At 39.5% G+C, this 27,500-nt stretch overlaps 4 protein-coding genes across 5 annotated transcripts in view; 2 read left to right on the forward strand and 2 right to left on the reverse strand.

Moving 5' to 3' along the window:
- The window catches only part of LOC140929708 (uncharacterized), a 9,286-nt gene extending 8,294 nt beyond the window's left edge, over nucleotides 1-992 (forward strand). The window contains exon 3 of the mRNA XM_073379430.1: nucleotides 355-992. Within this exon, the coding sequence (XP_073235531.1) occupies nucleotides 355-596 (242 nt within the window). The 3' untranslated portion in view covers nucleotides 597-992. The remainder of the gene's footprint in view (nucleotides 1-354) is intronic.
- A 5,661-nt stretch (nucleotides 993-6,653) lies between these two features.
- LOC140929710 (uncharacterized) lies at nucleotides 6,654-9,956 on the reverse strand. Its single transcript, XM_073379431.1, has 2 exons — nucleotides 9,583-9,956; nucleotides 6,654-7,897 (listed from the first exon to the last, which is right to left on the reverse strand). Exon 2 carries the CDS (start codon nucleotides 7,832-7,834, stop codon nucleotides 6,701-6,703), a length of 1,134 nt encoding a protein of 377 aa, XP_073235532.1. The 5' UTR covers nucleotides 7,835-7,897; nucleotides 9,583-9,956; the 3' UTR covers nucleotides 6,654-6,700.
- Nucleotides 9,957-14,101: 4,145 nt separating this feature from the next.
- Nucleotides 14,102-17,263, forward strand: LOC140932260 (uncharacterized). Its single transcript, XM_073381883.1, has 8 exons — nucleotides 14,102-14,413; nucleotides 14,807-14,917; nucleotides 15,163-15,261; nucleotides 15,346-15,435; nucleotides 15,555-15,611; nucleotides 16,020-16,214; nucleotides 16,507-16,717; nucleotides 17,063-17,263. The coding sequence occupies exons 1-6, from the start codon at nucleotides 14,102-14,104 to the stop codon at nucleotides 16,179-16,181; spliced, it is 831 nt and encodes a 276-aa protein (XP_073237984.1). The 3' UTR covers nucleotides 16,182-16,214; nucleotides 16,507-16,717; nucleotides 17,063-17,263.
- Nucleotides 17,264-17,339: 76 nt separating this feature from the next.
- LOC140931093 (uncharacterized) lies at nucleotides 17,340-21,899 on the reverse strand. 2 transcript variants are annotated; one of them, XM_073380837.1, is made up of 5 exons: nucleotides 21,541-21,899; nucleotides 21,135-21,386; nucleotides 20,014-20,745; nucleotides 19,723-19,896; nucleotides 17,340-17,476 (listed from the first exon to the last, which is right to left on the reverse strand). In XM_073380837.1, the coding sequence occupies exons 1-3, from the start codon at nucleotides 21,780-21,782 to the stop codon at nucleotides 20,643-20,645; spliced, it is 597 nt and encodes a 198-aa protein (XP_073236938.1). In that variant the 5' UTR covers nucleotides 21,783-21,899; the 3' UTR covers nucleotides 17,340-17,476; nucleotides 19,723-19,896; nucleotides 20,014-20,642. The 2 variants fall into 2 exon arrangements, with proteins under 2 accessions (XP_073236938.1, XP_073236937.1); XM_073380836.1 differs by having other exon boundaries at nucleotides 19,723-20,745.
- Between the last annotated feature and the right edge of the window lie 5,601 nt (nucleotides 21,900-27,500).

Here is a 27,500-nt window from a genome sequence, read left to right on the forward strand (position 1 = left end):
GAATTTGCATGGGAGGGGGAGGGAGGGGGAGAGCGGGTGCTTATTCGAGGCTAGGCGCTTATTAACTTAACTTTTTCTGCCTTTAGGAGAGGCACTTATTCGAGGTGGCGCTAAATCGAGGTTGAGTGCTTATTCGAATAAATATGATATACGTTTTTTTAAAGATATGGGTGGTTTTAGCACTATCACCACCTTACCCCCGAACAGTATTGCTCATTTACTAAAAAATACAATGCAATCTACCGGAAAAATGCCCAGAGGAGGTGTGCACGCTTGGAATTGACTGAGCTATTTGTGTGAGTTCTCATGTGTTACTTCATTTAAATGAACATGATTTAACTCGTTTCATTTCAGAATACGATCGATGTTACCGACACTCGATCCAAATAGCCGACGTGAAGGGGGTTTATGTGGCTTGTTCTAACGCAGCAGACTGTAAAAGGCATGAAAACACGTGTAAAGAATGGACCTCAAAAGATCATTCCTGCAAAGTGGAATGCTGTCAGAAAGACGCGTGCAACGACTCCGTTCTTGTAAACTACAACCTTTTACTCCTGGCGATAAGCAACATTATTAGCTTATGCATATGGTTGTAGATTATTATCCATCAGTCAAAGTCAAATTCCTGCGACCTTGGTGAAATAGTGGGGATTTAACAAAGTCAAAACCGGTTTTTAACGACGGGGAGGCAAAATAGAGTTATTGTTGTTGGTGTTGTTTTTTTTTTTAGCACCGAGTCAGTGTTGAATTCTCCAGTTTGTTCCGGGTGTCGGAGGGTCGGTATTTTAATTGCCTTATGCATTTATATTGAGATTTGGTTACTGTTGCAAAGTTTAAGTCGTAGACTTTCCGTTATGGAGTTATTAAAACATCCAAAATATTCATTTCTTTTTTTATCAATATATGTATGAACAGTCAGTTCCGTGTGTGTTACTTACATTGTAGTAGCTGTTAAGTATCTGAAAGCGAATAAAAGTTATCAGTCCTTTTGAGCGACTCTACTTTGTGACTAATTCTACAAGTTTTGTTGCAGCAACGAGAATTGGCCTGGAAATGACTGACTAAAACAAGGATATTCTCTATTCTTCGTATCAGATTCTTAGTACCACAGTACGAAATCTACCCCCCGCCACCCGGGGGGGAGGCGTATTACTTTTCATAGACTTTCAAATGATAATGTTGACACTGCGGCTGAAGTATTTAGTGAAACTCTGGTGGAAGCATGTAAAAAATCCGGCTTGAAAGTCCAACGTAACAAAACTAAAGCCATGTCACAAAATAACTGGTTCAATCTGGAATGTGAAACTGAAAAAGAAAACCTGAAATCTCTTGGAGAACAAATTTCTCAGGAGCCAAATAATTCCCAACTGAGGCACCTTTTACAAGACAAAAAGAAGAAATTAAAACGGACACGCAGACGGAAAAAACGAGAGTTTTTCAGTAAGAGTATGGGCGATGTTGACCTCCGTAATCCTCAAGGTACCTGAGTAATCACGAATTGGCGATAGAGACAGGTCGGTATGTAAGACCTTATAAGAAACCGGAAGAGAGGATCTGTCCTATCTGTAAGACGTATCTGTAAGACGTAGAAGATGAAATACACTTTTTAACTCTGTGCCCTGCGTATCAAGAAAAAATAAGTACTTTATTTGAATACTTAAACAAAGAATACAGAATATCAGTAAACAGAATGGCACCAGATGATGTTTTTCTGTTGTTAATAAACTCTCCGAGCAAGAACAAACCAGTGCAAAAGTTAATTGCAAAATACGTATTTGACTGCTATGAGAAAAGCAGATCATTAGTTGTTTAAGCTAACATTGATTATAGTTCCACTAGTGTGCAATTTGTGTTATAATTTTAAATTATTTGGATAAAGTCGATATACATAAGACTGTATAAGACTCCAAATAAAACATTGTCTTGTCATTGTCTAAACATTGTCTTCAAAAAAGTCCTTCGTCGGATTTCATATGGCGCGGGACGCTTGATGACTTCTGGGGCTTATTAACACATTCGCCAATAAGAAGGGAATCGCTCCATCTCTTCTTCTGCGTCAATTCGTGAAGGACGCGAGGCTCTGAGCGTGGGTCATCCACGCGGAACACATTCGCGCAATGTGATTGGCTGTTGTCTAATCCCCCTTGAGATCTGTGGTCTTGAAAAATAACTCGAGACGAATTACCTATGGAGTAGGGTGTGTATGGCGGATGCCTTCTCTGTCCCCTTTATCCTCTCTTGGTCAAATATATAGACTTTAAAGCAAAACAACCTAGAGTTATGAAAACCGGGTTAGCAAACATTTTGTAATTTTTCTCAACTTCCCCTGCCTAATAGCTTGTTTACTGTGTCGCTTGCTTATGTCGTTTTTTTTTTTTTTGGCTTGTCTTGTCTACATCCACTTCTACACAAATCCCTAACCACTCTTTACCATCTCCCCCCCCCCCCCCCTCCCTCCCTATTTTGTCCCTACCCACAATTCTTTCTTTAACATAAGTGACAGTTATCAGTTTGAAAGCAGCGGGCGCCTAAAGATGGTTTCGGTGCCGTTTAGCAGTTTAGTCAGTTATATATTGGTCACCTTGCGAAAAGTTTCCCGGAGAGCATCATGTAAAGCTCTGAGATGGGACAAAGTTATTACGATTCGCAGAGTCTGCATCGTCCAGTATTGTAGTATATTCTCGTTTCATTTGGCTAAACGGATCAATCACCCTGATCCGGGCTGAGACAGAAAAGTACGATATTGTTCGCTTTTCTAAGGTGACCACTAAGTCTTTGGCCTCGGGAACAGGCTCTTAGGAGTTAGATGAATTAGGTGAGAGCAAAATTGTAGGTGAACTTTGACCCGGGCCGGGTTTTTTTTTCTGTTGTGAAAACAAGGCGAAGGTGATCCACCGACCGTGCGACTTTACATCCGGGAACTTGAATAAGACGAGTGTAAGAGAAAAGTCCCGAGGTGTTTATCTGGCAATAGGCTGAGTTTTCCCGAGTTTTTCGACGATATTTCGCTCATGTTAAACGTGAGAAGATTATGCGTGGTTGTGGATAGTCTTATCAATGTCGCGAAAGTGTGTGATTGTGTGATTTCGGCATGGTGTTGACAGGTACGTGATAGCGTGGTTGAACTGCGGTTTCTCCAAAATATTCTGCGGCAGCCATTAATATTGTTTCGTCGGTGTTTAGCCTAGCTGATTGTACCTTGGAAAAGCAACTCTCGACTCAGGAAAACTGGATCTAGGCCTAGTTTCAACGGGCTCTAATGGCATTGCACCATAGGCCGGTTTTTGCAGACAACAAGGTGATAATTTGTGCACTATGTTTCATTCAGATTGTTGTCTATTTCATGCGGAATCTTGTTGTTTATCGGACCGCGAAAAAAGTAGTGTTTTGTTAACTATTTAAGTTGTTATGTAAGCCTTAAGCCTTAAGCCTTACTCTTTCGCTGCAGCTCACTCAACTTCAAAATTTTAGACTGAAATGACACCGCTTTGAAACTTCGCGAAGTAAGTTTACTGAATAAATGTTCTAAAATTTGCGTCATTTTAAATTTGGACTGGTTGGAAAGCCCGGCGTCGTGTAAAGGCTTTTAATCGGCCTTTGAATGAGATTTGTTGTTTTAAATTGCCAAGTAGTAGAATGAGTTGATATTTTTGCTAACCCGGTTTTCAAAAATCCAGGTATAAATATGAATTAAAGAATTATCACACCAAAGTCATGGATGGATTCGGAAAAAAAAAACATTCCTTTTTTTCGTTCAATAGACTCTCACTCAAGCGTTTCTGAGCGATATATTGGGGTATATAATAGTGGGCAGGTTCAACCTGGTCTTGATCGTTGTTATCTAAAGACTTCCTTGTTTGCGTCGGGTACAATCGAACTTTCTTTGCGGGCGCTACTTTGTTTGTAAATCACTAGGTACGGTGCGTCGTGTTCAGTAACTGTTGTGTTAAGCAAAATCCACATGAAGTCAGTGCTTTTCTTCACTTTTGGTGTCTTTTCAGTCTTTCAAACAGGTTAGTTTAATTGAAGTTTTAAATAAGAACTCAGTAATTCGCTAGAACACGTTCTGACCACATGCGATATTCTAAAATGGCCAATTTCTGGTAAAAAAAAAACACATTTGATGTAGTAGGCTGAAAAAGAAGTATTATCTAAATTAAATAAATAAATAAAATGTCTTTATTGCTCACTAGATAAAAATACATATCCGATGCTACAGGGTAAAAAGATTAAAAGTTCAGCTAAATTACAATAGAATAAAAAGATTAAAAATGCAAAAAAACTAGTTACACATATCTGACATAAATTATCATAAAAGGTTGTATTTACTGGGCTGCCCGGCAAGCCCAGTCATAAAATGGGTTTTCGGTCGTCGGTGTCAAAAAGTGGTCATCCGGGGGAGGGAAAATACGAGAGTCTGGTACGTAGAAACGATGTTCTCACAAATGGTTTCATAGGATTTTCTCTTGCATGAACCCTTGCACGGATACTTTTAGTACCTTGTCTGCGCTCCCCCTAAAAAACCCACAAGGCGTTGCGAACCTGAAGAAGGCTATTTGCGTTGTTCGAAGCGATTCGACCATGGGAGTAACTCTATAATTTTTTTATTGTTCGAGTTTAAGTCAGTTAGATGATGTTGGAGCTGGGAAACTCAGAGAAATGCTCGTGTTGCATTCAAACCGACACGCCGTTCACGGTAGGTTCACACTAAAAGACTGAAAAGATGACTGTGAGCGTCAGGTTTGGAACGCCGTGGCTGATTCGTGAACTATCGATCGATGTAGTACATGAGCAATTAAGAAGCACAATTTATGAGCAAAGTATTTCACCAGTTGACGACACTATGGCTGAAGACTTGATTGTAAGCCGTCATAGTCAGTGAAGCAAACAACTCAATTGCCGATGAATGGCAGATGAATCCTGATGTGACGCACGTCCATAAGCGAGGGACGTGACAACTTCGCCATGTTAGAAGACTGGCTTTTCCTTTAAATATTTCCTTCTATTTAATGCAACACACGCCACTTTGGAGATCTAAATTTCGGATACTGAGGATAAAGAAGACACGGACAAAAATAGGAACTCTGAGAATTTCGCACACAAGTTTAAAGCGTCTCCGGGACATCCCATCCGGGAGCTTCACAGAGAGCGACTTGAGGAAAATAGGAGCTATTACTGACAAGGTTTGGTGACTGAGTAGAGCATACAATTGTAGCCCACGTCGAGGTTTCAGGGGGTTTGCTTTTGTTTGTATCTGTATCTTGCTAAATTTGTACAAGATCTTGTGATCACAATTCTGTGTTTTCGCCCATTCAGCAAGCACGCTATATTGATGTCAGCATTAGCGAGTTTCAGAAACATGCCTTTGAAAATGTTCAGCTCTCGTGATGTTTCTTTTACCATTTTATGGAGATGTAAACTGAAGTCACCGCAAAATGGAAACTTAAAAAAGCGTATAATCCATTTATCTCTAAACATAACACACATGACTTACACGACCTTTATTTTCGTAAAAGTGTTTTGAATACGAACGAACACAGTCAATGTGAGGGGCAAAAACAGCATTAATGTAAATGAACCATAGGATTTTAACTAATATAAGGGTCAATTATTGTGCATTGAGATGAATCGCTTGAAGATGTGATCAGAAGTAAACAAAGGCATAATAGTGCGTCACGTTCAGTCTTTTCAATATCCAAGGAGTCACTGTGAATAGTGTTTCCATATTGTTTAGCTGGCACAAAAACCTCGGACGAGTTATAAAGCGGCATAGTTATCTTCCATAAAGAAAAGTTAGTCTTGGGTGAGACAAACAGAACTGGAGCGAATTTTTAACTCACATCGGTATCAGTTAAAAAATATGTTATCGATCGTTTCATCTATTTACATTGTTTGAAGTGTGTGCTGGTGAACGCAACATGCGAGCGAGAAATCTTTAAACTTTTTTAGGTCTCAAAATGCAAAGGATTTTATTCCTTTAAGTTAGAGAAAAATACCGTGAGGAAAATCTTAAAACTGAATACTTTTCACCTTGTGGAAAAAATAGTGCGTTTTCATGGAGACTGTGGACCGCAAATTAGGATCGCACTCAGTTTTCACAAACATGCGAATTCTGAAGTTCAGAACCCAACCGACGATTGCGTTTTTCGCTGCTGTCAATCATCTTAACGGACCTCTTAGCAAACAAAACTTTACTTCACGGGTTCAAATGGTCATGGTTTGTGATTTGTGGATTTCGATCCGTTTTGTGTGTTTCTCTGGGCGCGATCCATTCAACCAAAATACCAAAATTAAACGAGGCTTACCTGTAAGGTGAAGTTTGATTTGGGTTCTGTGAGTCATTGGTCGGGAGCGAAGGAGTCATGTGAGAAAGCGCACGAGCCCGGGAAGATCAGTCTTTAACAGATGTGAGCACTTACACCCAAGCATGGGTGGGTGAATAACACATGGGTGGGCACATGACTCCTTCGCTCCCGACCAATGACTCACAGAACCCAAATCAAACTTCACCTTACAGGTAAGCCTCGTTTAATTTTGGTATTCTGTTTCGTCATTGGTCATTGGTCGCTACGGAGTCACGTGAGATTTTAAAGCAGTGTTAGTGCGAACTCAAATAAACAGCAATGATTTACATCAACATGAATCTGCTTTAATAATATGCTCTCTTAGCCATCAAAACATACAACCGTAAGAAACTATCTTAGTTGTCCCCACATACAGCTTTAAGGAGTTCAGCCCCAAAATTCTCTCGAGGGGCCACTGGTTTGTCATAAAACTTTGTAAATGTGGACTCCTGGGACCACCCAGCACTTTTCATAATTGTGGCAATAGAAATGTTGTTCCCCTTTGCTGCAGAAGTAGATGCTGATCTGGTGCTGTGTGCACTGTACTTTGAAGTGTCAATTCCAGCATCAACCAATGTAGTCTTAATCCACCGGCTTACTGTATCAGGGGAAACAGCTTTGTGAGGCTTAGTGTAACTAATAAAAAGCTGCTTCACATCACCCCGAAGAATATCTGTACGCTTCAGATATTGCTGAAGATGCTTTACAATACAAAGACTAACATCTGGTGCATAGGCCTGAAACTCAATACAAGCTAAATGTTTACCAGGTCTCGAAGTTTTTAACAATGAGTTAATGGAAAACACACACTTATCAGCACTTATTTGCATACAATCAATTGATAATGTGTGCAGAGTCTGGCGACGCTGTCCTGAAAGCAATGCCATCAACATAACCACTTTCAAAGTCAAGTTCTTCAGACTAAGTTTCTCAGGTGGGCCTAGTTTAGCTAGGTAGGCTAATACCACCGTCACATCCCAAGTTTCTTGATACCTTGGTAGAGAGGGTCTGCATTCGAAGATTCCCTTGATGAAACGACAGACTAAGGGATGCTGTCCAAAAGTGTAATGCTCTGATGTAAAACAAACAGTAGATAAAGCACACCGGGCTGTATTGAGAGCACTATATCCAATCCCTGTTTGGTAGAGTTCTGCCAGGAAATTAATCCCATGTTCTATAGTGGCTGAAAAGGGATTAATCTGCCTTTGACTACAGTACTGTTCCCATTTAGCGATGAATGGTTTATATTGTTGTTTAGTGCCCTTTCTCCAGGACTGCAGGATGAGTGAGGTAGCTGATTCCGAAAGGCCTCTGCCTTCAAGTGATTTCCGGACAAGTGGCAGATCAGCAGGGTGAGTTTCTGGTGTAGTGGATGCACCAATTCTGGCTGTTGAGGTAGAAATAAGGTGTGTTTCTTTTTGGGAAGCACAAGGGGTTTCTGAACCAGCAGTCTCATTACCGATGGCCACCATGGCTGAGTCGGCCAGCATGGCACAACCAACAGTCCTGTGGCCTCCTCTGCTTGGACTTTCTGTAACACTTTTGGGATGATACTAAAAGGAGGAAAAGCATAAAAAATGTGAGGTTTCCAAGAGATTTAAAAGGCATTAATAGCAATTGCTTCAGGATCAGGTTGGTAGGCGACAAATGGCCTTAACTGGTAATTAAGCCGAGAGGCAAATAGGTCAATCTGAGGCTCAACATGAAGTTTCCTAACAGCCTCGTGGAAAATTCCTCTGTCTAAGGTCCATTCAGTTTCTTTCCTAGATTTCCTGGACTCTTCATCAGCTAGAGTATTCTTTTTACCCGGGATATGACTTGTGGTTAACCACATGTTATTGTCAAGGCACCATTCCCAGAGCGTACGGGTTAAATCATTTCGCTTTTTGGAATGGCTTGTGCCCATTTTACCTAAATCTGACACAGCAGTCATGTTATCAATTCGCACAAGGACATGCTTCCCTGATAGTTCTTTATGAAATGCTTTGAGAGAAAACAACACTGCAAGCATTTCAAAATAATTAATGTGATTAGAAGCTTCTTCAGGGGTCCAATGCCCCCCAATCTTGACATTATTGAGTACTCCTCCCCAGCCTCCTTTACTTGCATCTGTGTATAAAGTGATCTCTGGCTGAGGAAGGCTTATAGGGTTATGCAGTGACCTTGCTGAGTTTAGCCACCACTGCAAATCACTGCGAGACAACTCAGATAGTTGCATAAATGCATCAAAGTTACCCTTGTTTAAGCGCAAGGCCTCTGTTTTGTCCATGTCCAGTGATCTAAAATGCAAGGGTCCCAGCTGTGCTGCCGGAAAATTTGATATGAGCAACCCAAGAGTGGATGCCACCTCTCTTATTATGGGGTGTGGACACTGCAACAGGCCTTGACAGGTATGAATTATCTTCTCGATCTTCTCAGAAGTTGGATAGACTGTCATTGTAATTGAGTCTATAATAAAGCCCATAAAGGTGATTCGCTGTTGCGGAACAAAGGATGATTTCTCAGGGTGTACAGTAAACCCAAGGGAATCAAATAAGTTGACAGTATCCCAAACATTTCTTTCACAGTCATCATAGTCGTCACCCTGGAGATATGAGTCATCAATATGACTTACTGAAAGGTGACCCAGCTGTCTTAAATGTGAATAAACTGGCTTTAATAATTTAGTAAACTTCCTGGGGCAAAATGCCAATCCATTTGGAAAGCAAACATACTTATACAGTTTTCCTCGCCACTGAAACTTCAGGTATTTTTGGTCTGCAGTGGCGATAGGTACAGAATAATAAGCATCCTTTAAGTCTATTGATGCCATAAAGCACCCAGGTTTAACCATATGTAAAACAGTATTAAGTGAGTCCATTTTCAAATGGTGATATTGCACATGAGTGTTTAGGCACTTGAGATTTAAAATAACTCTGAAGGAGCCATCCTTTTTGGCCCTAGTGAAAATAGGAGAGATATATTCCCCTTCTTCGTGACTACTTGGGGTAAGAACACCTTTAGCAAGTAGTTTATCTATTTCGGTATCAATGACATACTCTTCATCCAAATCAAGGATTTTCTTCTCTTTGGGAACAACTCTTTGATAAGGAGTCCTAGTAAATTCAATTGGCTGGCCTAATATCTTTTGCAATATCTCAGGGTCTGAGGTTAAGGCCTGCCACTGATTATAATATTCTCTCAGCCCCCCTGCTTTAAAGCAGTGAACTTTGTGCTCAAGATACTGCAACATATTTACCTTATCTGTAGGAATATCAGATCGTTTCACTGGCTGGACTTCTTCGCGGTTTCCCGTGGTTTGTAGAAATTGTTGTGTGGCCGGTAAGACCGGCCCCTCTTCCCTAAAAAAGGCTTTCCACTAGAGTGAGAAGATTTGCCCTTCCAGCCCTCGCTGTGGTTTCGATAAGATGACTTGGCAGTGGTCGTATGACCAATTTTGTTGGTTGCTTTGATGTTGTTAAGCTGAGAGTGCAACTCATCGCCAAATAGCAAGCCCGTGATGGGTACTTGAGAGCCACACAACGCGGAATATTCGGCATTTAAGTTTGGTTTGATAGCGTCGCGTCGACGGTAAGACAGCTCAATGTTTACATGGCCTAACAATGCCAGAGCGTCAGCGTTATATGTGACTAATTTCCCCAATTTCTCAGTGAGAGCCAACGCTGAAGTCTTCTCAGGATCTGCACGGGTGGCCAGCAGTGTGTCAGTCGCTTTAGCGACAGCACTACCGACTTTGACAAGTACTTTCTGCATGTTTGCAAAACGTAAATCCGCGCTCTTGGTCCCGTGCTTCAGCTTATTCCATATCTCGGGGTTGACCTTTGGCACAGTTAATTTCTCACAATTATCGGGTCGATTATATTTCGCCAATTTTTCTTTTAATTTGGCTTCCTCCAACTTAGAGCCCCATCGCTTATTGACGATATCCGCCAATTTCTGAGCGACTTTCGGGTTAGTTTGCTCGTCCGACTCAAAGTCTTGAGCAATTTCATTGAGCAATGCGTCCTCTGTGACAGAGCTGCCCGGTTTTGGCGGGTCGCCGTTGGGCGGGAAATTGAGTGCCTCGGAATCTGACTGTTCAGGGTCTGAATCTCCGATATCGCTCATTGTACTAGGTGCAGGAGGTTGTCTGCTCCTTTTCGGTGGTGTAGCATGGTCTGCTGGTGCGTCAGCTAAACGTTTCATTGCGTTTTCCATTGACAGCATGGTGGAACTCATTTGGGTCATGGCAGACAATACGTTAGCCAGCACTTTGTCTGTGCCCTGGTGCGAGCGATTCGCTGACTCATTTTCTTCAGAAAGTAAATTATCTTCTTCTGCCGGTGAAAGGGAGTCCCTTTCACTGATATTTTCGGCAGCCATACGGCGATTTTCTCGGTGTTCGCTCAACACTGAGCGAGCAAAACAACAAACGTCCGACCTTCCCGAAGGATCGCACACAACTGATCTTCCCGGGCTCGTGCGCTTTCTCACGTGACTCCGTAGCGACCAATGACCAATGACGAAACAGAATTCCAAACGGTCCGACCGGGAAAAGTGGTCCACCTCAAAAGGTGGACCCGTTTTTTCGAAACTTTTCCGGTTGGACCGAACCGATCCATTGAGTTTTGGACCGAAATTTCCGGAAATTTTGGTTGAATGGATCGCGCCCTCTGTTTCAAGGTTCGTTGCTTGTGATCGTAATTATGATTGACGGCAGCGATAAACACAATTGTGAAGGTGGCTTTTGAACTTTAGAGTTCGCATGTTTGTGAAAAGCGCAGTAAAGTCTCCGTGCAGTCAGTGAGGCCCCTGGATCAGGCGGGATCATTGGGCAGTTAATTGTCTGTTTTAGTATAGTTCTGGTTTTGGTACAATACAATATTTCTGTCTAGTGTAAATCAGCTCAGTCTGTCGCATTTTATGCTCGTAGAAAGACAACAATTTTTGGAATTTCCGGTTACGTCAAATTAGTCACGTTATACTGTCATGCTATATTTTGGGGCACAGAGGAATTGGGGGAGGGGTGCGTGGAAATAATGCAAATTGTTTCCTGTTTAGAATTAATGGCTAACTTGTTTATTTTTCTTCATAATGGTGGAATTTAGAAGTTATTATACAGCCCCCACTTAAAAATGGTACTCTTTTTTTTGGTTACGAAAGTCTTTCAAAAGGGTACAATGTTCTGAATGAGTTTATGTTTCAGTCTCACATGAGATTCTGTTGCATGCAATGGTGACCGACAAGGTTTTATGGTAGCCTGAGTGTGTATAGCCGCCCCCTCCCCTCAGAAAAAGTAGCCCCTTTGCAGCCCAGTTAAAAATCGCCTTTCGGCGATTCTTGTTAAGAATTAATCTATGTACAGATGTGTTCTTATAACGTTCGGTGTTTATCTTGGGCCTTTGGAAGCTTTTCCCCCTAAGATTGTAGGTTAGATTGTTCTTTTCTTGCGGTAAGCACACCTTCAGAGGGTGGTTATCATGCTGTTTAGCTTTTTGAAAAATCGCGTTTTCTTGTTTTTGTAGTAATGATCTAATATTTAACTGTGTAAATATAAAGCGTAACTTATAGCATCTGTCTAAAAATTGCTGAAGGACATTAATTTCCGCATCGGAGGCACCATAAACAGATAGTCCGTAGGTTATGTTAGGGAGAACAATACTATAGAATAGATAATCAATTTCTGTCTGGCTGTAGCGCTCTCAGCACGTGTAGACATTTGTTGGCCTTGCACAGTTTAGCTTTTATGTGTGCAAAAGATTCTGCACACATTATTATTCATTATTATTCACTGATTCATTATTATCTAGAGTGAAAATTCAAAATGTTACCATGAACAGGACTGGTTCGGTAATGTATCCCTTTTTTTAATACAGATCGTGTCGGTTTCCAGTCATTCTAGGCAAAATGTTTTGTAATTTATGTTTGTTTGTTTTTTTTTTTTTCACGCAGTACCACTGAGCAATGATCCTATAAAAATTCCGAAAAATGTGCAAACGCACTCAAAATAACCACGAAAAATTCCAGCAACGTTTTAGTAAAATTAAAAAATGCAAGATTGAAAGAGGTTTTGTCAAATTACCAAAAATAAACTCAAGGTTTCCAAATACTCACGTGTACGATTGTAACTCAAAATGACGGTGGAAAATTTCACCTTCATTTTCAGGCGATGGCTGAAAATGCGAGGATGGAAATTTCCATCGTCCTTTGCTGATCATACAAAAAGCAAGACCATTCAGTACGCGACAATCTTTAAATGGCGAGGGAAAATTTTGCCGTCAGTGTAACGCTGAAAACGTAAATAGACTCTCCAAAATCATTTTTCAAACAGGCTGTAAACAAGAGAGGATAAAGCTTTATCCCGTGTTGGCTGTAAATTAATGACTACCATGATAAATAATTATCATCTCTGACAAGCCAGTTCAGAAATAAAACGTGTTTTTTAATCATAACTTCATTGGTGACTGCAAAACAGTCGGGTTGTTTTTTTCCCAAAATTGGTTAAGAGTAGGGTAGGAGCAGCGTAAGAGCAAGCGCGTGAGCCTCACATGCCCGAATACGTAGGGCAGGTGAGGCGAGAGAAAAAAAAAAAAAAAAAACCTGACTGTCTTTTTTCCATATAATGATTTCTTTCTGACCAGAGGGTTAAAAAATGTCGGCGAGCTGTCAAAAATCCATTCACAACTCCGTCCTCTTTGTAAATTTGACACATCCGGTGATTGATTTCGCGAGAGAACAGCGAAAGCAGTCTTAAGCGTTGTTTCCGTGTACAATGTAGTGTTTTCTGGAAGATCAAAAATGAGTGGATGGAAGTGGCAATACGCCGACAAAGCCTGTCCCTGCTTCTCGAAGAGGGAAAAAGCCGAGCCGAGCCGAGCGCTTCGGATAATTGTAGAATGTGCAGCTGTTGTTTCAAAACACAGTTCGGCAATTTTAAGAGTAGATGGATAAGCTCTGAAAATGTTTGTTGCCCCTTCTAGTATTAGAAAAAGGTGAAACGTTACAAAAATTGGCCGACAGTTTGCTAAGAGCTTGCATCAAAATTTAGCGAGTGAGAATTGCCCGCTGGAAGAAGCGGGCAATTCGAACGAATATATCGTATTCAAAACGTTTTAGCGTCTCTCCGCAGTCTCGCTCTCCGTTTTCAGCTTTTGTTTAACTGTTCGTGCGTACAGTGTACTTGAATACGCAAAAATACGAACTGTTTTGCTGTCTAGGCGGATTTTAACAGGCCGTTTTTACGCCGTTTGCTTTAGAGTCTCAGGTGGCTTTTCCCTTTAGACTTGACGCATCAAATATTAAAATCTGATCAGTAATGTGTTAAAGTGGAAGAAGATCAGCTGTTTCACATATACCGATTCCGTGCCTGTTAAATTATTATGACTTATCAACCTACAGATAAGAAATTCATTATAGCTTCTCTTCTCGGATTAAGCCTCCACCGTGTCTACATTTCTTTCGTGTTAAAGTGCTACTGTGATCAAATCAAGCATCATTTGTTTTTTTCGTTTTTTACAATGTTTGAAAGCTAATAAATACACATACCAAATTTGAGACCGTAATTCCAACTGGAAGTCCGACTTTTTGAGCCATGTTTTTCTCAGGTGAACGTCCGCCATTACCGAAACAAGAAATGGCCGAGCGAAAGGGAGGGATTGGTTCGAGGTCAAGCGTTACGTCATCGTATCCTTTAAATTAGAGCGCGAATATTAGCAAAGTGAGATCTCTTCACGAGAAAAAGGGGATTTTCTGATCTCGCTCATTTTCATCGCGGAAAGATGCCTTCTTGTCGCTGTGTCGTTCAAGACTGTAGCAACAGGTCGAATCCTAAATTAGGCATTTCTTTGCACAAGCCGAAGACTAGCTTTGAAAGCCAGAAATGGAAAGCCTTCGTCCGAACACATCGCGCTAACTTCAACCCCAAGGGGCTCTTCAAGATTTGTTCAGTTCATTTCACTGCCGATTGCTTCGAACGGGCAGTTCATGTACCTGGCACTCCGAGAGTTACACTTGCCGGAGCCATTCCAACGATTTGTAAGTTAGGTGAAGCAGGCAATTCCAGTGCCATGTCAGCGAGAGACCGGCGTATGGTAAGTAATAAAACATTGTAGACCTTTGATCCTTGTTCACACGTACACTTCCTGGGATCGCGGTATTTCAGCTTCAAGCCGGCATAAGAAAGGGCAAAAGGGTTTTTTTCTAAAACACAGACGTCAACTACATGCACACTGAGTAATGAACAGATATGACAAGAACTGAAAGCGCAATAGTGGTTTTGTCGTGTTTCGCGCGTTCGAGCGAAAATGAATAAGTCACTTATACAGTGTTTTGGTTGCCTTCGCTGCAGGCTTTCAACTCGTAAAACGAATAATATTTTTTGGTTCTTTGAGACTGCAAGATCATTTATTGATGCTGAACTGTAAAATCTTGGTTAAAAAATAAAATTATGGATTTACTATGGAAAACTAAATTCTGGTTTGTAGGCAATGAAACATATCCTTGCCGTGCACGAAGCTAGCAACGTGGCCACCTCGCAAGAACTTGAAGAAGATGAAGAGTTTGATTCACCCGCAAGTGGGGAATCTGCGGTGCAGGTATGTCCAGCTACGAGCCTTTTTTTTAGGCATCTCACAATGGTGACTTTATAGCCTTTCACATAAATGGCAGTCGGTTTGTTATTATTTTGTATGAATCCATTAGAGCTACTGGCCTATATGTTGGATTTAAAATTTGTTTATGTTTTTCTGATAAGTTAACTCTGAATACAAAGAAGAGGTTATTGGCCACCATTCATAGAAAAAGGTAAATTAGATATAGCTTCTTTGTTTTTCTTATGAAGCTGGAGAGGGAGCCGGACAGTAATGAAATTGAAGAAATGGAAGAAGAGGTTGAGGAGTATGCTGTAACCGATCCCCTTTCGTCATCAAACTCAATGCAGGTATTTCCGGGCAGACTTCCACTTGCTTTGCTTAAAAAATGGCATGCTTCTTACATTCTTATCAAAAATTATACTTATTCTTAGGTTGAACAAACTACTGAAACAACTCCAATAGAAGGTTCAGTGCATGCAGATATGGATACAAGTAACTCACTGTGCTCATCAAGCTCGATGGTAAGGGATTTCTTTTATTTCAAAGAAAACGTGTAACAGTACCATATTACCTTCATTATAATAATTATTACATCTATTGTTATGAGAATTTGACTTTTGTTCTTCTAATAATATTGTAGGACCATGTCTCATCACAATTTCTACCTGCTGCTGCATCAACACCAATAACCCCAACTGTAAGTATCATAAACAGGAAGCAAGCAGCATTATTTTTTAATTGAATATTAGTCCACTTTGACTTTCTTCAAAGTATCTTCAAACTGCTGTACTTCATTTCTACTGTCATGCACAATAAGTCACAAAGAAACCCACAAACCCCCAAAAGGAAGTTATGGTTTTTAAAACACAGCGGGCAACTGCAACAGCAATTGAAAAGAAAAACATTTTTCAGAACTCCCACAAATGTTTCACTCTGATGCCATTTTGGCCACGTCATTGTAGACTCATATACAGCCAAAAAAGTAATAATTTTAGATTACCAAAGTATACTAAATATGTTGACTGGGGCCAATACATAAGCCATTTAAAGTGACAGTTTTTTACATGTAAAGATATTAAAAGCTGAATTTTCAACTTATTGACAGGCACATGAAAATCAAGGTGAATGCAGCACTTGTCAAGACCTCTCTACAGAGAATAAAGAACTAAAAAAAGAGATCAAAGTATTACGATTTAAAGTCACCAGACTGACTAACAAGCTAACAACCAAAAGTAGTGGGTGGAGACTTTGCAGGAGATCCACTTAAATGCATCTAAAGATCATTTAGAGTCAGATTGTGGTGAGTGTTCTGAATTTGTGTTGGGTTGGGGGGGGGGGGGGGGGGAAGGAGTATTCCAAATTGTGGGCTATACAAGACTTTGCAGTTATTCTCATTTGTGCTGTTTATCTTTGATGGATACTCCATGTATATTAGTAAAAAGGCAGTCAACCCTTGGTTTTCAAACAACATCCAATTTTTTTTTCCCATTTAGTACAAATTACAGAAACTATTCCATCAGATAAATAATCTATTTGTCGTTGATAGGCTACAAATATAGATAATCTAAGCCATAATGATTCCTTTTCTCTAGATAACACAGCACAAGCTCACAATGCTAATTCCACTGTGTTTGGTGACCAGAATAACAGTGTAGATGACTTTGCAGAGATTAGTGATGACGATGATGACAATGAAAAGCCAGAGAATGATGATGATCCTGACTGGACTCCTGAAAAATTAGATGAAGTCTATCAGGAATTAGGAGACGATAATGTGAATGACAGCCAAACAACAAAGCCTAGGTACTGTATAGGATGTTCCATAACTTACTAGTTAATGTAGACATGCGCATGCAAGTGTGATCCATCTTGTCTTGAATAAAAATCTCATTATTTGTGAAGTAAAAAAGGGAGAAAAAGCCTTTCTAACCCCCTATCCTTTCCTAAAAAAGGCACATCCACCACAGCCACACCATTAAATGTGTTGTCCTGGAGATATACATGTATTAGTATTTTAAGAGAGAGTACGATACACTGATTATTTCTTTGTATGACTTCAAATGCATCTTCCATGACTTGACATTGGATGAAAAATGGGAAATATCTGACTCATTTCTAAAATTACTATTATTATTTATCACACAACAGGCTGAACTGCACAGGAAAGAACAAGTGTGAGGAGCCTAAAGGCATTGTTTTTTTATCCAAGCTATTACTACTGTTTCAGTACTGCCATTATTGTCTTACTCCCAACCCAGAAACTGTTTGCACACAAACAGGAACTCTATTGACCATTAAAGCCAAATGCAGCAGTTGTCAAGAGATATTTACCTGGGAAAGCCAGCCATTCCTTATGGGCAAATTTCCAGCAGGCAACCTTCTCCTCAGCTTTGCAACTCTTTGTGCTGGAGCATCAATAAAGAAAATGTTGACAGTGTTTCGGCACATGGGGGTACTTGTCTACAATGAGCCCACCTACTACTACCATCAGCGGCATCTCCTCATTCCTACTATCATCTCATTCTGGCGTAAAATTAATACCAAACAAAACTGCTGGATTCCCTGAAAGGAAAAGAAGTAGTTTTAGCAGGAGATGGGCACCACGACAGCATGGGCCACTCAGCAAAATATGGCACTTATACTATTTTTTGTTGTACTGTTGGCCTTATTATTCATATTGTTTTATTACAGGCAAGTGAAAAAAACCTCATAAAAATCATACAGTCATGTAGTAACACCAAACCCAAAGCAAGGGTAAATTTAATTTCAATAATTATTATAAATATCTATGAACTGCAGAATCAGAAAAGCAAGGCCATGTTAAAGAAATGTTGTCAAAAGACAAAATCTGAATGCTTGAACTGAAAAAAAAATCACATTTATAACAAAACACCCGTCTGTCTTGTATTTTCTAGGCTAATCAGGCAGGAAGCAGTTGTGGTATCGAGTTTATGGCCTTCAAGGAAGCCATGACATATATTCTAGCCACAGGCATGATTGTCAAGTCATTTATCTCTGACCGCCATGCTTCCATTGCTAAGTGGATGAGAGAAGAATGTGGCAGGAAGTGTGCTGAACTTGGCAAGCCAGTTATCAACCATTTTTTTGATCTTTGGCACATTGGGAAAAGTATGCAAAAACAATAAGTAACCTAATATGTTTTCATCATATGTAATCATATACATATATCAATATTACCATTACTCCTTTTTATTATAGTTATTGTCGTACCTTGCCCTAGGGCACAGTGCAAAAAACCTATGACCTAGAATCTGTAGTGAAATAGTACTCTCATTATCAGAGGAGACAATGTCTCTGCTTCTCTGTGCCTTGATCAAATTTATTGTACATGTATATTGTAGAAAAGCACTTAATGTTGAATTGTTTTGCTATTTTCACAGAAATCCAAAAAGTTCTAACAAAACTGAGCAAGGAAAAAAATTGTGAGATCATTGGCTGCTGGAGGAAGGCCTGTGTTAGACATTTTTACTGGGCAGTGACCTCCACTCAAGAAAGTCTTGGAAAGGTCAAGGTTGCAAAGTTCCAAGCATTCCTCAGTCATGTCATCAACAAACACAAGAACCTTCCTAATAGGCTCTTCAATGCTTGTGCTCACGGCGAAGTCATCACACCAAAAGTATGGATGTCTAAAGGTACAAAAGCCTCACTTGCTGCCGCACTCTATGTTGATCTTATTATGTTCACTAAACGTCTTGGATATAGGACTACATAACTGTAACATTGCAAAGCTTGGTTGAGCTATTTTTGGTCATGTTCAAGAATGTCAGCCCCATCTGCTCAAATGCAACTAGAAACTGTCAACAATTGAAAAAGATATGAAAAATATGAAATATCACTGTCCTTTTTTACACTAAATAAAAAAAATAATTTACAACTAGTGACCACCTGATTTATAAATTTAATCTAGAAACCACAATATGACAAACATTTCCCCTGTATTGCTTTCATTCATACTAGTGTCAGAGGCATATGAAAAGCTGTATACTGCCCTTACAAAAACCAGCCTTACTAAAGGAATAGAAAAAGCTTCCTCAGTTGAGCAAACAAGCTGCCTGGAAGGGTATCATTCAGTAGTCAACCAATTTGCCCCAAAGATGCTGGCCTACTCATACCTGGGAATACTTTGTAGGTACGTGAAATTTAAGGCTTATGTATTTAAACATAGCAACACTAAAGTTAATCTTGAAAAAGCAAACAAAATTCAAAAAGTATGAGGAAAGGCACTGGGATGCTGCCTTTTTTGATAGATATAGGCAGTTTGCAAAACTGGTAGAACTTGTCACATAATTTAATACATTCTGATTACTTTGTACCTTTCTCTCTTCCTCTTCTTTTTTTTAAGATCAGTACTGGCGACCCTTCATTTTAATTACAACCTCAGAAGAGAGACAAAGGTGGATGACCAGGGCCAACCACGCCTTCACATCTCATACCCAAAGTACAAGGAAGGAGAAGCAACAGTCAGCAAAGTCAGGGTAGCTCCTAATTATGGTAAGTCTTTGATAAGGACTATTGTAGCAAAGTATACCTGTACGTTTCCAAGTTGGACAACTTCAAAATGATGTCTATTCTCAAAATCAAATATCTACATGTACAGGTGTACATCAACAGGTTTCCTGGTATTATCATGACTGCAGACAGATTAGCTGCTGTCAGACAATATTCAGCAATTTAATTTAGCTATGCTAATAAGCTACTACTTATGATGTCTTGTAATCCACAGTTCCTTTCTAGAGAGAGGAAAATGTAGATTCTAATGATCACAGTTAGTCAAAAAGTGAACTTACTTTAGCTTGTGAAGTCATTATGCAAAGTACTTCCCTGAAGAACTTCTGTAACTGCCTTTCTCCTTAGAGTATGTGGCGGAGATTTATGAATCTCTAATAACAACTCCACGACGGAACCTCCAACTGATAGAAGAAGAGCTAAAACAGGTGGTTCCAGACCCTATGCACTCAATGCTTGAGAAGCAATCCAGAGATGATGCAATACGGAAACACAATGAAAGAAAAAACAAGGAAACAGTGATTTGTCCTCCAACATGTTCAGGTAAAATGTCTTGGCAATGCAATACTCACTCTAGGTTTTCCATCAACATTTTCATCAAAACACTCAAACATTCTACTGAATTTGAAGGTGGGAAACAGGTTTTCAGAAGCAATATTTTTTATAGTGATCTGTATGAAAAAAAAATAATTTCTTTCAGTTGTAATTTTACTTGACTTTCACCTGATTATCTACAGAAGCTGAACTGCAAACCTTGTTAGAGGAAAGTGATCAGTCAAGACCAATGTCAAGAACAAATACAAGCAGAAGAAGACGGAGAGCACAGTTATGCAGAAAATGTGGACAGCCAAGAAGAGGACACACATGCACTGCTTCACAAAATGATTAAATGCTACTGAAGTTACAAAGAAAAACCTGATAATCATTTATTTTTGATTACACTGTACTGTTCTGAGATAAATGACCTAAATATTCATGGTACACATCATTGTTATTATTTGCATTTTTGGAGAAAAGAGAAGCCAAAATATAACAGGCTCTGTACTGCTCATATTAATCACTTTGCAAATCACAAGCCTTGAAATGATGGTTCACGTAATGTATGAAAACAAAATATACAGAATAATGATAATGAACACTATCTATGATTCGTCATCTTCAAAGCCATGATACTGGCCATCTTCACTCAGAAAGGCTGTCCTTATTGCTTTGTAAGCACAACATGGCAGTGGATGACGCTTGGAACTTCCCGTAAACTCCCAAGAAGTCGAGTAAATTGTCTGTACGACACTGATCGAAGAAACCTATAAAAAAATAATGAGAAAGATATGTACAGTTTCATATGCTTGACTGGTGGAGTTTTTTGTCACTTGTGGCAGCTTATTTGTTTAGGCTGTTGTTTCATCATGCATGGTTTTTCTTCAATTAAAATACAATAATATGAGTTTTTGGTTGACAATAGAAGTTTTTGAGGATTCTGTATAATAAATAGACTGGGATGCAAAAGAAATAGTAGAAATAATAATGAAATATAACTGTTAAGCGTTTATTTGTTGACAAACGGGGCTTTGAGAATAATTTAACCTTATTATTTTACAAGAATAATAAATAAATTGCTCACTTTCACTTATGAGACACCCAGATGAACAATAAGAACAACAGAAAAAAAAAAATCATGGAATGATTGACTCACTCTGATTCCGTTTTACGACCTTGACTGAAAATAGCCCGGTAACTTTTTCCAGCTTTGGTCTTCAGGTTAAGTGATGCCACTTCAAGAACCCATCGGTTTAGGCAAACATCCTGAAACGCGGGATGCAAAGTGATACAATCACCTGCCCGTTCTATATTTTCCATTACTTCCCGCACACGATCTATTTTCTTGCAACAAATGCATTCTTCCTTCTTGGTGGCTATGTCGACCGAACAGTTCGAACAAGTGCACCTACAAAACAAAAATAACGCGTTCTCCGTTCAGTATTAGAAACACGCAATCGAAATTATGAAACAAATTCGAATTTATGGGCGAATTCCACCATAACACAAAAGATTTAAAATGAAAAAGAACTGCTTAGAAATACAATCTGAGTCATGCCTACCATGTGCCGACGTCTAATTCGCCAGTAAAGCGCCTTTGAAGCACGAGCTCCCATTCTTCCTCATTAGCCACACTTAGCGTGTATGCAGCAGCCTCTTCCTCGGTCGCGACTGGCTCCAGTTCCTCATCATACGGGACGAAAGCTGTTCCATCGTCGTCTAAAATTTCGCTGTTTTCGTCAGAAATTGAACCAGATCGGTCTTCCGAAGAAATGGAAGAAGAAGACGAGGGAGACAACATCATAACAACTAGCTAGTATAGGTTTTGGTCGGCTTTGCAGCGATATCAGAATATTTTGGGGATAACGTGACGTCACAAAAGCAAAGCCGCTGAACTCAATTCGTCGGCTCGAATAGTTGTTGTTTTTGTAATGGCGGACCAATTTTACGCACTTTCGGACAGCCTTTTTAAGGAACCTTCTTCGTTAGGTTGGTCTGAATCACATTTTTTCTTGAAGTTTTAAGTCTAAACACTAACTTCGAGCCCAAAAATGTTAGTTTAAAGAGACGCGATTTTCGTCGCAGTGGCACTTTAAAACGGTTTCAAAACAGGTGGAAAGGAAATGCACCTCAAACAATAAAATATTCGCTAAATAAGAGTCAGTACTTACCAAATAAAATGAAATTTTGTGTGAAATTTCAAACTGCTACAAATAGCAGTAGAAGAATGAAACTTGGAAACTTTAAAGCTAGTAGGGCGGCAGACAGTTATTTTAATAATAAAAAAAAAAAAGAAAAAAAACCGAACTTGAAGTCTGTACAAAAAATACAACTTCCGACAGCGGGTTTCTACCATACGTTGCTTGAGATCGTTACGTCCTAAAACAACCTCTGACCTCTGACAAAACATTTTGATGGGAAACAGAAACTTCTTGAACTGGTTTTGAAAATCCTTAGTAGGTAGCCCATTACCTCACTATATGAGAGCCCTGAGCAACATTATCCACTGGCTAATGAATTATTCATACGGCAACAATTATAAGGCGTTGTATGAGAATTATCCTATTTCTCCATAGTTGAGCGAAAGGTGCTTTAAATTCTTCCTTTTAAGCTTGCATTAACACCTTTTGCTGTTCATCAGACCTGTTCATTAAGAGAAAATACTCTATCATTCAAGTGAAACGGCGACCAAAAGTGCGAAGATAGTTCCTTTAGCGCGAAAATAAGAATATTTGCGCATAAATCAGATTCAATTACGATTTTTGCATTTTAATCCACATTCAATAACACTTATGCGTCATTGGGCATACAAAAGAGAAAAATGTACTTTCATTGACGCCAACATCAAAGTCATTAACACCATCTTGAAAGTCAATAGGGACAACTGACATAAATGAAAGTATAAACACTATTTATTAACTAGCCTGCAGTGCAGGCGTATTTTGGGTGGGCGAAACCTTGTTCGTGTTCGTATTGTTGTAGCCGCCATCGTTGATTTTATGACAGTGGACTGCAGGCTATTCGTTCAAATTTTTATGACATCGTTTGCAATTCAATAGCATTCCTGGACAATCTTAGGATGGACAAGACAATCATTAATGCGCTTGTAGAATCAATTGAGTGTTCTTGACATTTAATATACGAAAATCGATTTTCAATTAGCAATAAAAATTCAAACAAATTTGGCCTGAATTTCAGTCCATTAAATGTATATCCCTCAAAAATCTCGCTACCTAAACATTTTGGGAGGTAGGTTAGCATCAAATGGTACCCCTTAGCACATTTAGCTGAGGTCACAATGTCATGTTTCTGCGCAGAGAGCTTCAAGCACTGCAGCTGTTGTTTCCGAACTCCTCCGCTAGTGGGATTGCTAGGGCTTTGCGCTCATTCCTGTTATACATCTTTAAATTTCCGGACTCGAGATATCGGCCTTTGGTGTCGCTTTCAGACAACTTAACTGTTGAGGGGGGAAGAAAAATGTTAATGAACAGTGTTTGCACTTTAATGTATGTCAGTTAATTGTCCCTACTGACTTTCAAGGTGTTGTTAATGACTTTGATGTTGGCGTTAATGAAAGTATATTTTTCTCTTTTGTATGCCCAATGACACATATAAATGCCCAAAAGTGTTATTGAATGTTGATTAAAATGCAAAAATCGTAATTGAATCTGGTTTATTCGCAAATGTTCGTATTTTCGCGCTAATGAATGTATCTTTGCACTATTGGTCGCCGTTTGACGCAAATGATTGCGTATTTTCTCGTAATGAACAGCAAAAGGTGTATTGCCATGGTCATAGTCAAGTTTCGTCCTCGTTGGCCGCACACTTGGGAATAATTTCACTTGCGTTTTGTCCAAATCCTAATAAATTCCCGAGCCTTTGGACAAAACGCGCGTGAAATTATTCTCTAATTTCACTCGTCACCATTCAATTACACATACAAACAATCTGCTCGGACTAGAGCATGTTCATTTCAGTTTAGCCGCTCTGCCTGCTGACCCATGCATGCATGGGGCGAAAACGTAGCGCGATACCAACTCGTTCACTTTGTTAAATGTTGGTGAACTCTTCTGGAGTAAAATTGTTCGTCATTTATTTGCGTTTTAAATAAAACGTAACTTGCTATTGTACATTGAACTTACCATCTACCTCTTCTCATTCAGCGCAACCGAAAACTGACTTATCTGTAGGTTGCGCGCCCAATGCATGATTTCCGAGAACAATGTCCAGCACATTCTCGACCCCAAAGCACATCATAACTCAGTTTCATTCAATAATTGTTAAAAATTAGGCACAGTCACGTCGTGGTCACGCAGTGGCAGCAAAGACATGTACCAGACTGAGTGTGATGGACGTGAAGAGTTGATGTGTTGCTAATGAAACCTATATGGCTTTGCGACGTTTTCGTCTCCATAGCCGTCGTAACATCTTATCATCTTATCTTCTTATAAGGAGCAGTAACACCAGGCCTTCTTTCATTGGACGGCTACAAAGCCAACCATTTTCTTGACAGATTAAGCGAATTTAGAAGCTTCTGGATTATAATTATGATTCTAGCGTCAGAGAGTTTTAAAATCTTGTCAACGACAAAAGGCAAACGTCAATTGTACCACGTGACCACTATTTCCCTCTCCTTGCCGTTTGATTTTTATTGCTTCCACACTAAAATAACTAGTTTCATGTCTATTTTTGAACAACCCGGCTTTGGACTATTTTCTAATCTGAATATTCTCTAATCTGAAAAACTATTAACCTGAATCTGACCTTTGCTGTAAACAGTGAACATGATTCTAAATTTTTCTATCATCCCATTTACAGTCTTTACAGTATCAAGTCTTTGATTTACCAAATTTTCAATTTTTTCAAATGAATTAGAAGGTCTTTTAAAATTTCTATTACAGCATATTCTATCCAGTGCTATTTCTGTGTTGGAAGAGAGAGTGATCGGACAAAAGAGAGAATGGAGGGCAAGAAAGACATTTTTCTTCATACATGTTCTAAAGGTAATTAAGGTAGCCTTAAGGTTTACTTGAACCTAACCGAAACATATTTTTCGCCTATTATTTTATCCATTTTCAATGCTTGAGGACTAGTAGCTCATAAATAATTGATCGAGAATGATTATAACTTTGCAAAATACAATGAGGGACAAATATGTTGAGACACTTCTATATACCTTTCCCCTCCCCCTTTGTATTCCTACCCCTTCCCCAAAAATTAATGTTGTATTTTAGACCCTCAACTCTTTAATACAAACAACATTGACTCGGGGATGGGGTGGGGGGATTTACGGCGCTATAAACAGAATGGAATGATAAATGAATGAATTTGTTGATAAAAGCGCCGTTTTAGACAAGTGTGTCAACTACTTTTTTCCCTGATTGTAGCTCTTTAAAAAAAGATAATATACTGATATACATGTGTTAAGAAAGCTTTGTATTTCAGTAGTACTAAATGGGATATATAGTGATGGATCTCAAGAACCCGATTTATGTACGTCAACAATTGAACGGAAACAGTACTAGTATTTATTTGAAAGAACTTACGTAAAAAAGTGCAGTTTATGTATGTTCTTTTAAATAGATCCTTCCACGGTTTTTCAACTTTTACAAGGAACAGTTGGCGAAAAACCGTCAACACAGCTGGAAAGTAAAGGTGGCAAATTTGAAAGTGATTTGTTAAAAACGAACGAATGGAGCTCTCCAAAGTCGCGGAATTTTACAGACGTTTGTATGGTTGGGGGGGGGGGGGGGGGGGGGGGCACGGACTTGCCCCCCACCATACAAACGTCTCGACTTATTGGATCAATATCTTCGCTGTCTTTGGACGTATCACCTTTAAACTTGGTAAGTTGTTGATGGATATTCGCTTACTGCTCTTTATAAAAATACAAAATAAAATAAAGTAAAGTAAAATAGAAAAGTTTCAATTAAAAAACAACAACAACAAAACCTTGAAGGGTCTATTCAACATTTTACTCATTTTGACATTGGCCTTGATTGATTTCATTTCAGGTCATGATCGATGTCTGCGACATTCAACCAAAATAGACGACGTCAAGGGGGTTATTTTGGGTTGTGCAACATCATCAGAATGTTTATTGAGAGAACATAACTGTAAAATGTGGAGCTCAAAAGCCATATCCTGCAAAGTGGATTGCTGTCAGAAAGACGGGTGCAATGGCGCCTTCCTTACCAACTACAGCGCTTTACTTCTGTCCGTATGCATTTTTATAGGCTTATGGCTGTAGATTATTATCCATCAGTCAAAGTTAAATTCCTGCGACCTCTAGGGGAAAGAGGGGATTTAACACACCCAAAGCCGGTTTCTAACGACCGGGGAAGGCAATTTTTCTTCTTCTCAGTTTTAAACTCAGGGTCAATGTTAAATTCCCCTTTTTGTGTCGGGTGTCGCATGGTTGGGATTTTAATCGACTTAATAATGCATTTATTCTGAGATTTAGTCGCTGTTCATGACTTTGTATCGTAGAAAGAAAAATAAAATAAACCTTATTTTCAAGAAGTTAGTTTTTCAACAATATTTTAACAGTCTTTTGCTTAAGTAGCCTGAATTTCATCCGATTACTTCGAGCTAGCCTGCGTAGCAAGCGTTTCCAATCGAATTATTGCGCGAAAGGTAGAGCGGAAGCGAAAAAAAAAAGAAAGGTGGAGAGGGGAGGGGCAGGGCAGAAGTGGAAACGCTTGCCCGCAAACCCCACGATTCTGAAAAACGTCCCTTCATATTTTACGGTTCGGTTCGTTTGTAAATTGACAGCTCGTCAAAATAGAAGTATAACGAACAGATTACCCCTGGATTGACAGACTTGTAAAATTACTTTGTTCTCTAATAGAACACGTTCCAGGCGAACGATCTCGGACGTCTGAGATTCAGGCTACCGGCTATAAGTTTTGCAGAGCGGCTGCTCTTCAGCCCGTGTCGAAACGTTCTCTACCATACATGCCGCTAAATTTCCAATAAACAAAAAGAATCTTTGCATTTCAAAAAGCTAACAAATCGCTTGTCTATGGCGGCTTTAGCTAGTGTTGAGTACTGATGTTGTGATTTACGTTGATGTTATCTCCAACAAACAGTCCATTTGATTTTTTTCCAGTCAGATCCGCACGCCGTCATTCCCAATGAATTGGCCTTCCCTAGTCTCCACTGCTCGATCTCCCAATATACTTTGAAGACTCTGATCTCATAAACCTTTACACAAACACGATTCAAATAGATATCAGTCCAAAGCATTTGTAATCTGCGACCACAAATCAGATGAGACCAGATCTGTGACGCTCGTAAACAAAGCATACCTGGTTTGATTGATGTTTCGAGTGCTAAGTAATCAACCCTACTAGCACCGCACCAATCAGAAGCTGCGTTCATGGGCTGTAAACTACATTCTGAAAAAAATTCATTCTAATGCAAACTTTTATTTATATTTTAACTCTTTCGATTTGGTCACGCAAACCACTTTACTTAATGTTTTTTCTTTCTAGAAAATTGCAGCTATTAGCGGATTAAA

This window comes from Porites lutea, chromosome 3 (genome assembly GCF_958299795.1).
Source record: "Porites lutea chromosome 3, jaPorLute2.1, whole genome shotgun sequence".
Taxonomy (NCBI): Eukaryota; Metazoa; Cnidaria; class Anthozoa; order Scleractinia; family Poritidae; genus Porites; species Porites lutea.

What these genes read in the sequence shown, in the direction of transcription:
- LOC140929710 (XM_073379431.1), bottom strand. Translation starts at nt 7,834, where the DNA reads ATGCTGGCCGACTCAGCCATGGTGGCCATCGGTAATGAGACTGCTGGT.
- LOC140932260 (XM_073381883.1), top strand. Translation starts at nt 14,102, where the DNA reads ATGCCTTCTTGTCGCTGTGTCGTTCAAGACTGTAGCAACAGGTCGAAT. An exon ending in GTGGGGAATCTGCGGTGCAG is followed by an intron (nt 14,918 to 15,162) that starts GTATGTCCAGCT and finishes TTTCTTATGAAG; the next exon opens with CTGGAGAGGGAGCCGGACAG. An exon ending in TGTGCTCATCAAGCTCGATG is followed by an intron (nt 15,436 to 15,554) that starts GTAAGGGATTTC and finishes ATAATATTGTAG; the next exon opens with GACCATGTCTCATCACAATT.
- LOC140931093 (XM_073380837.1), bottom strand. Translation starts at nt 21,782, where the DNA reads ATGATGTTGTCTCCCTCGTCTTCTTCTTCCATTTCTTCGGAAGACCGA. An exon ending in GAATTAGACGTCGGCACATG is followed by an intron (nt 21,387 to 21,540) that starts GTAGGCATGACT and finishes TTTGTTTTGTAG; the next exon opens with GTGCACTTGTTCGAACTGTT. An exon ending in GGTCGTAAAACGGAATCAGA is followed by an intron (nt 20,746 to 21,134) that starts GTGAGTCAATCA and finishes ATTTTTTTATAG; the next exon opens with GTTTCTTCGATCAGTGTCGT.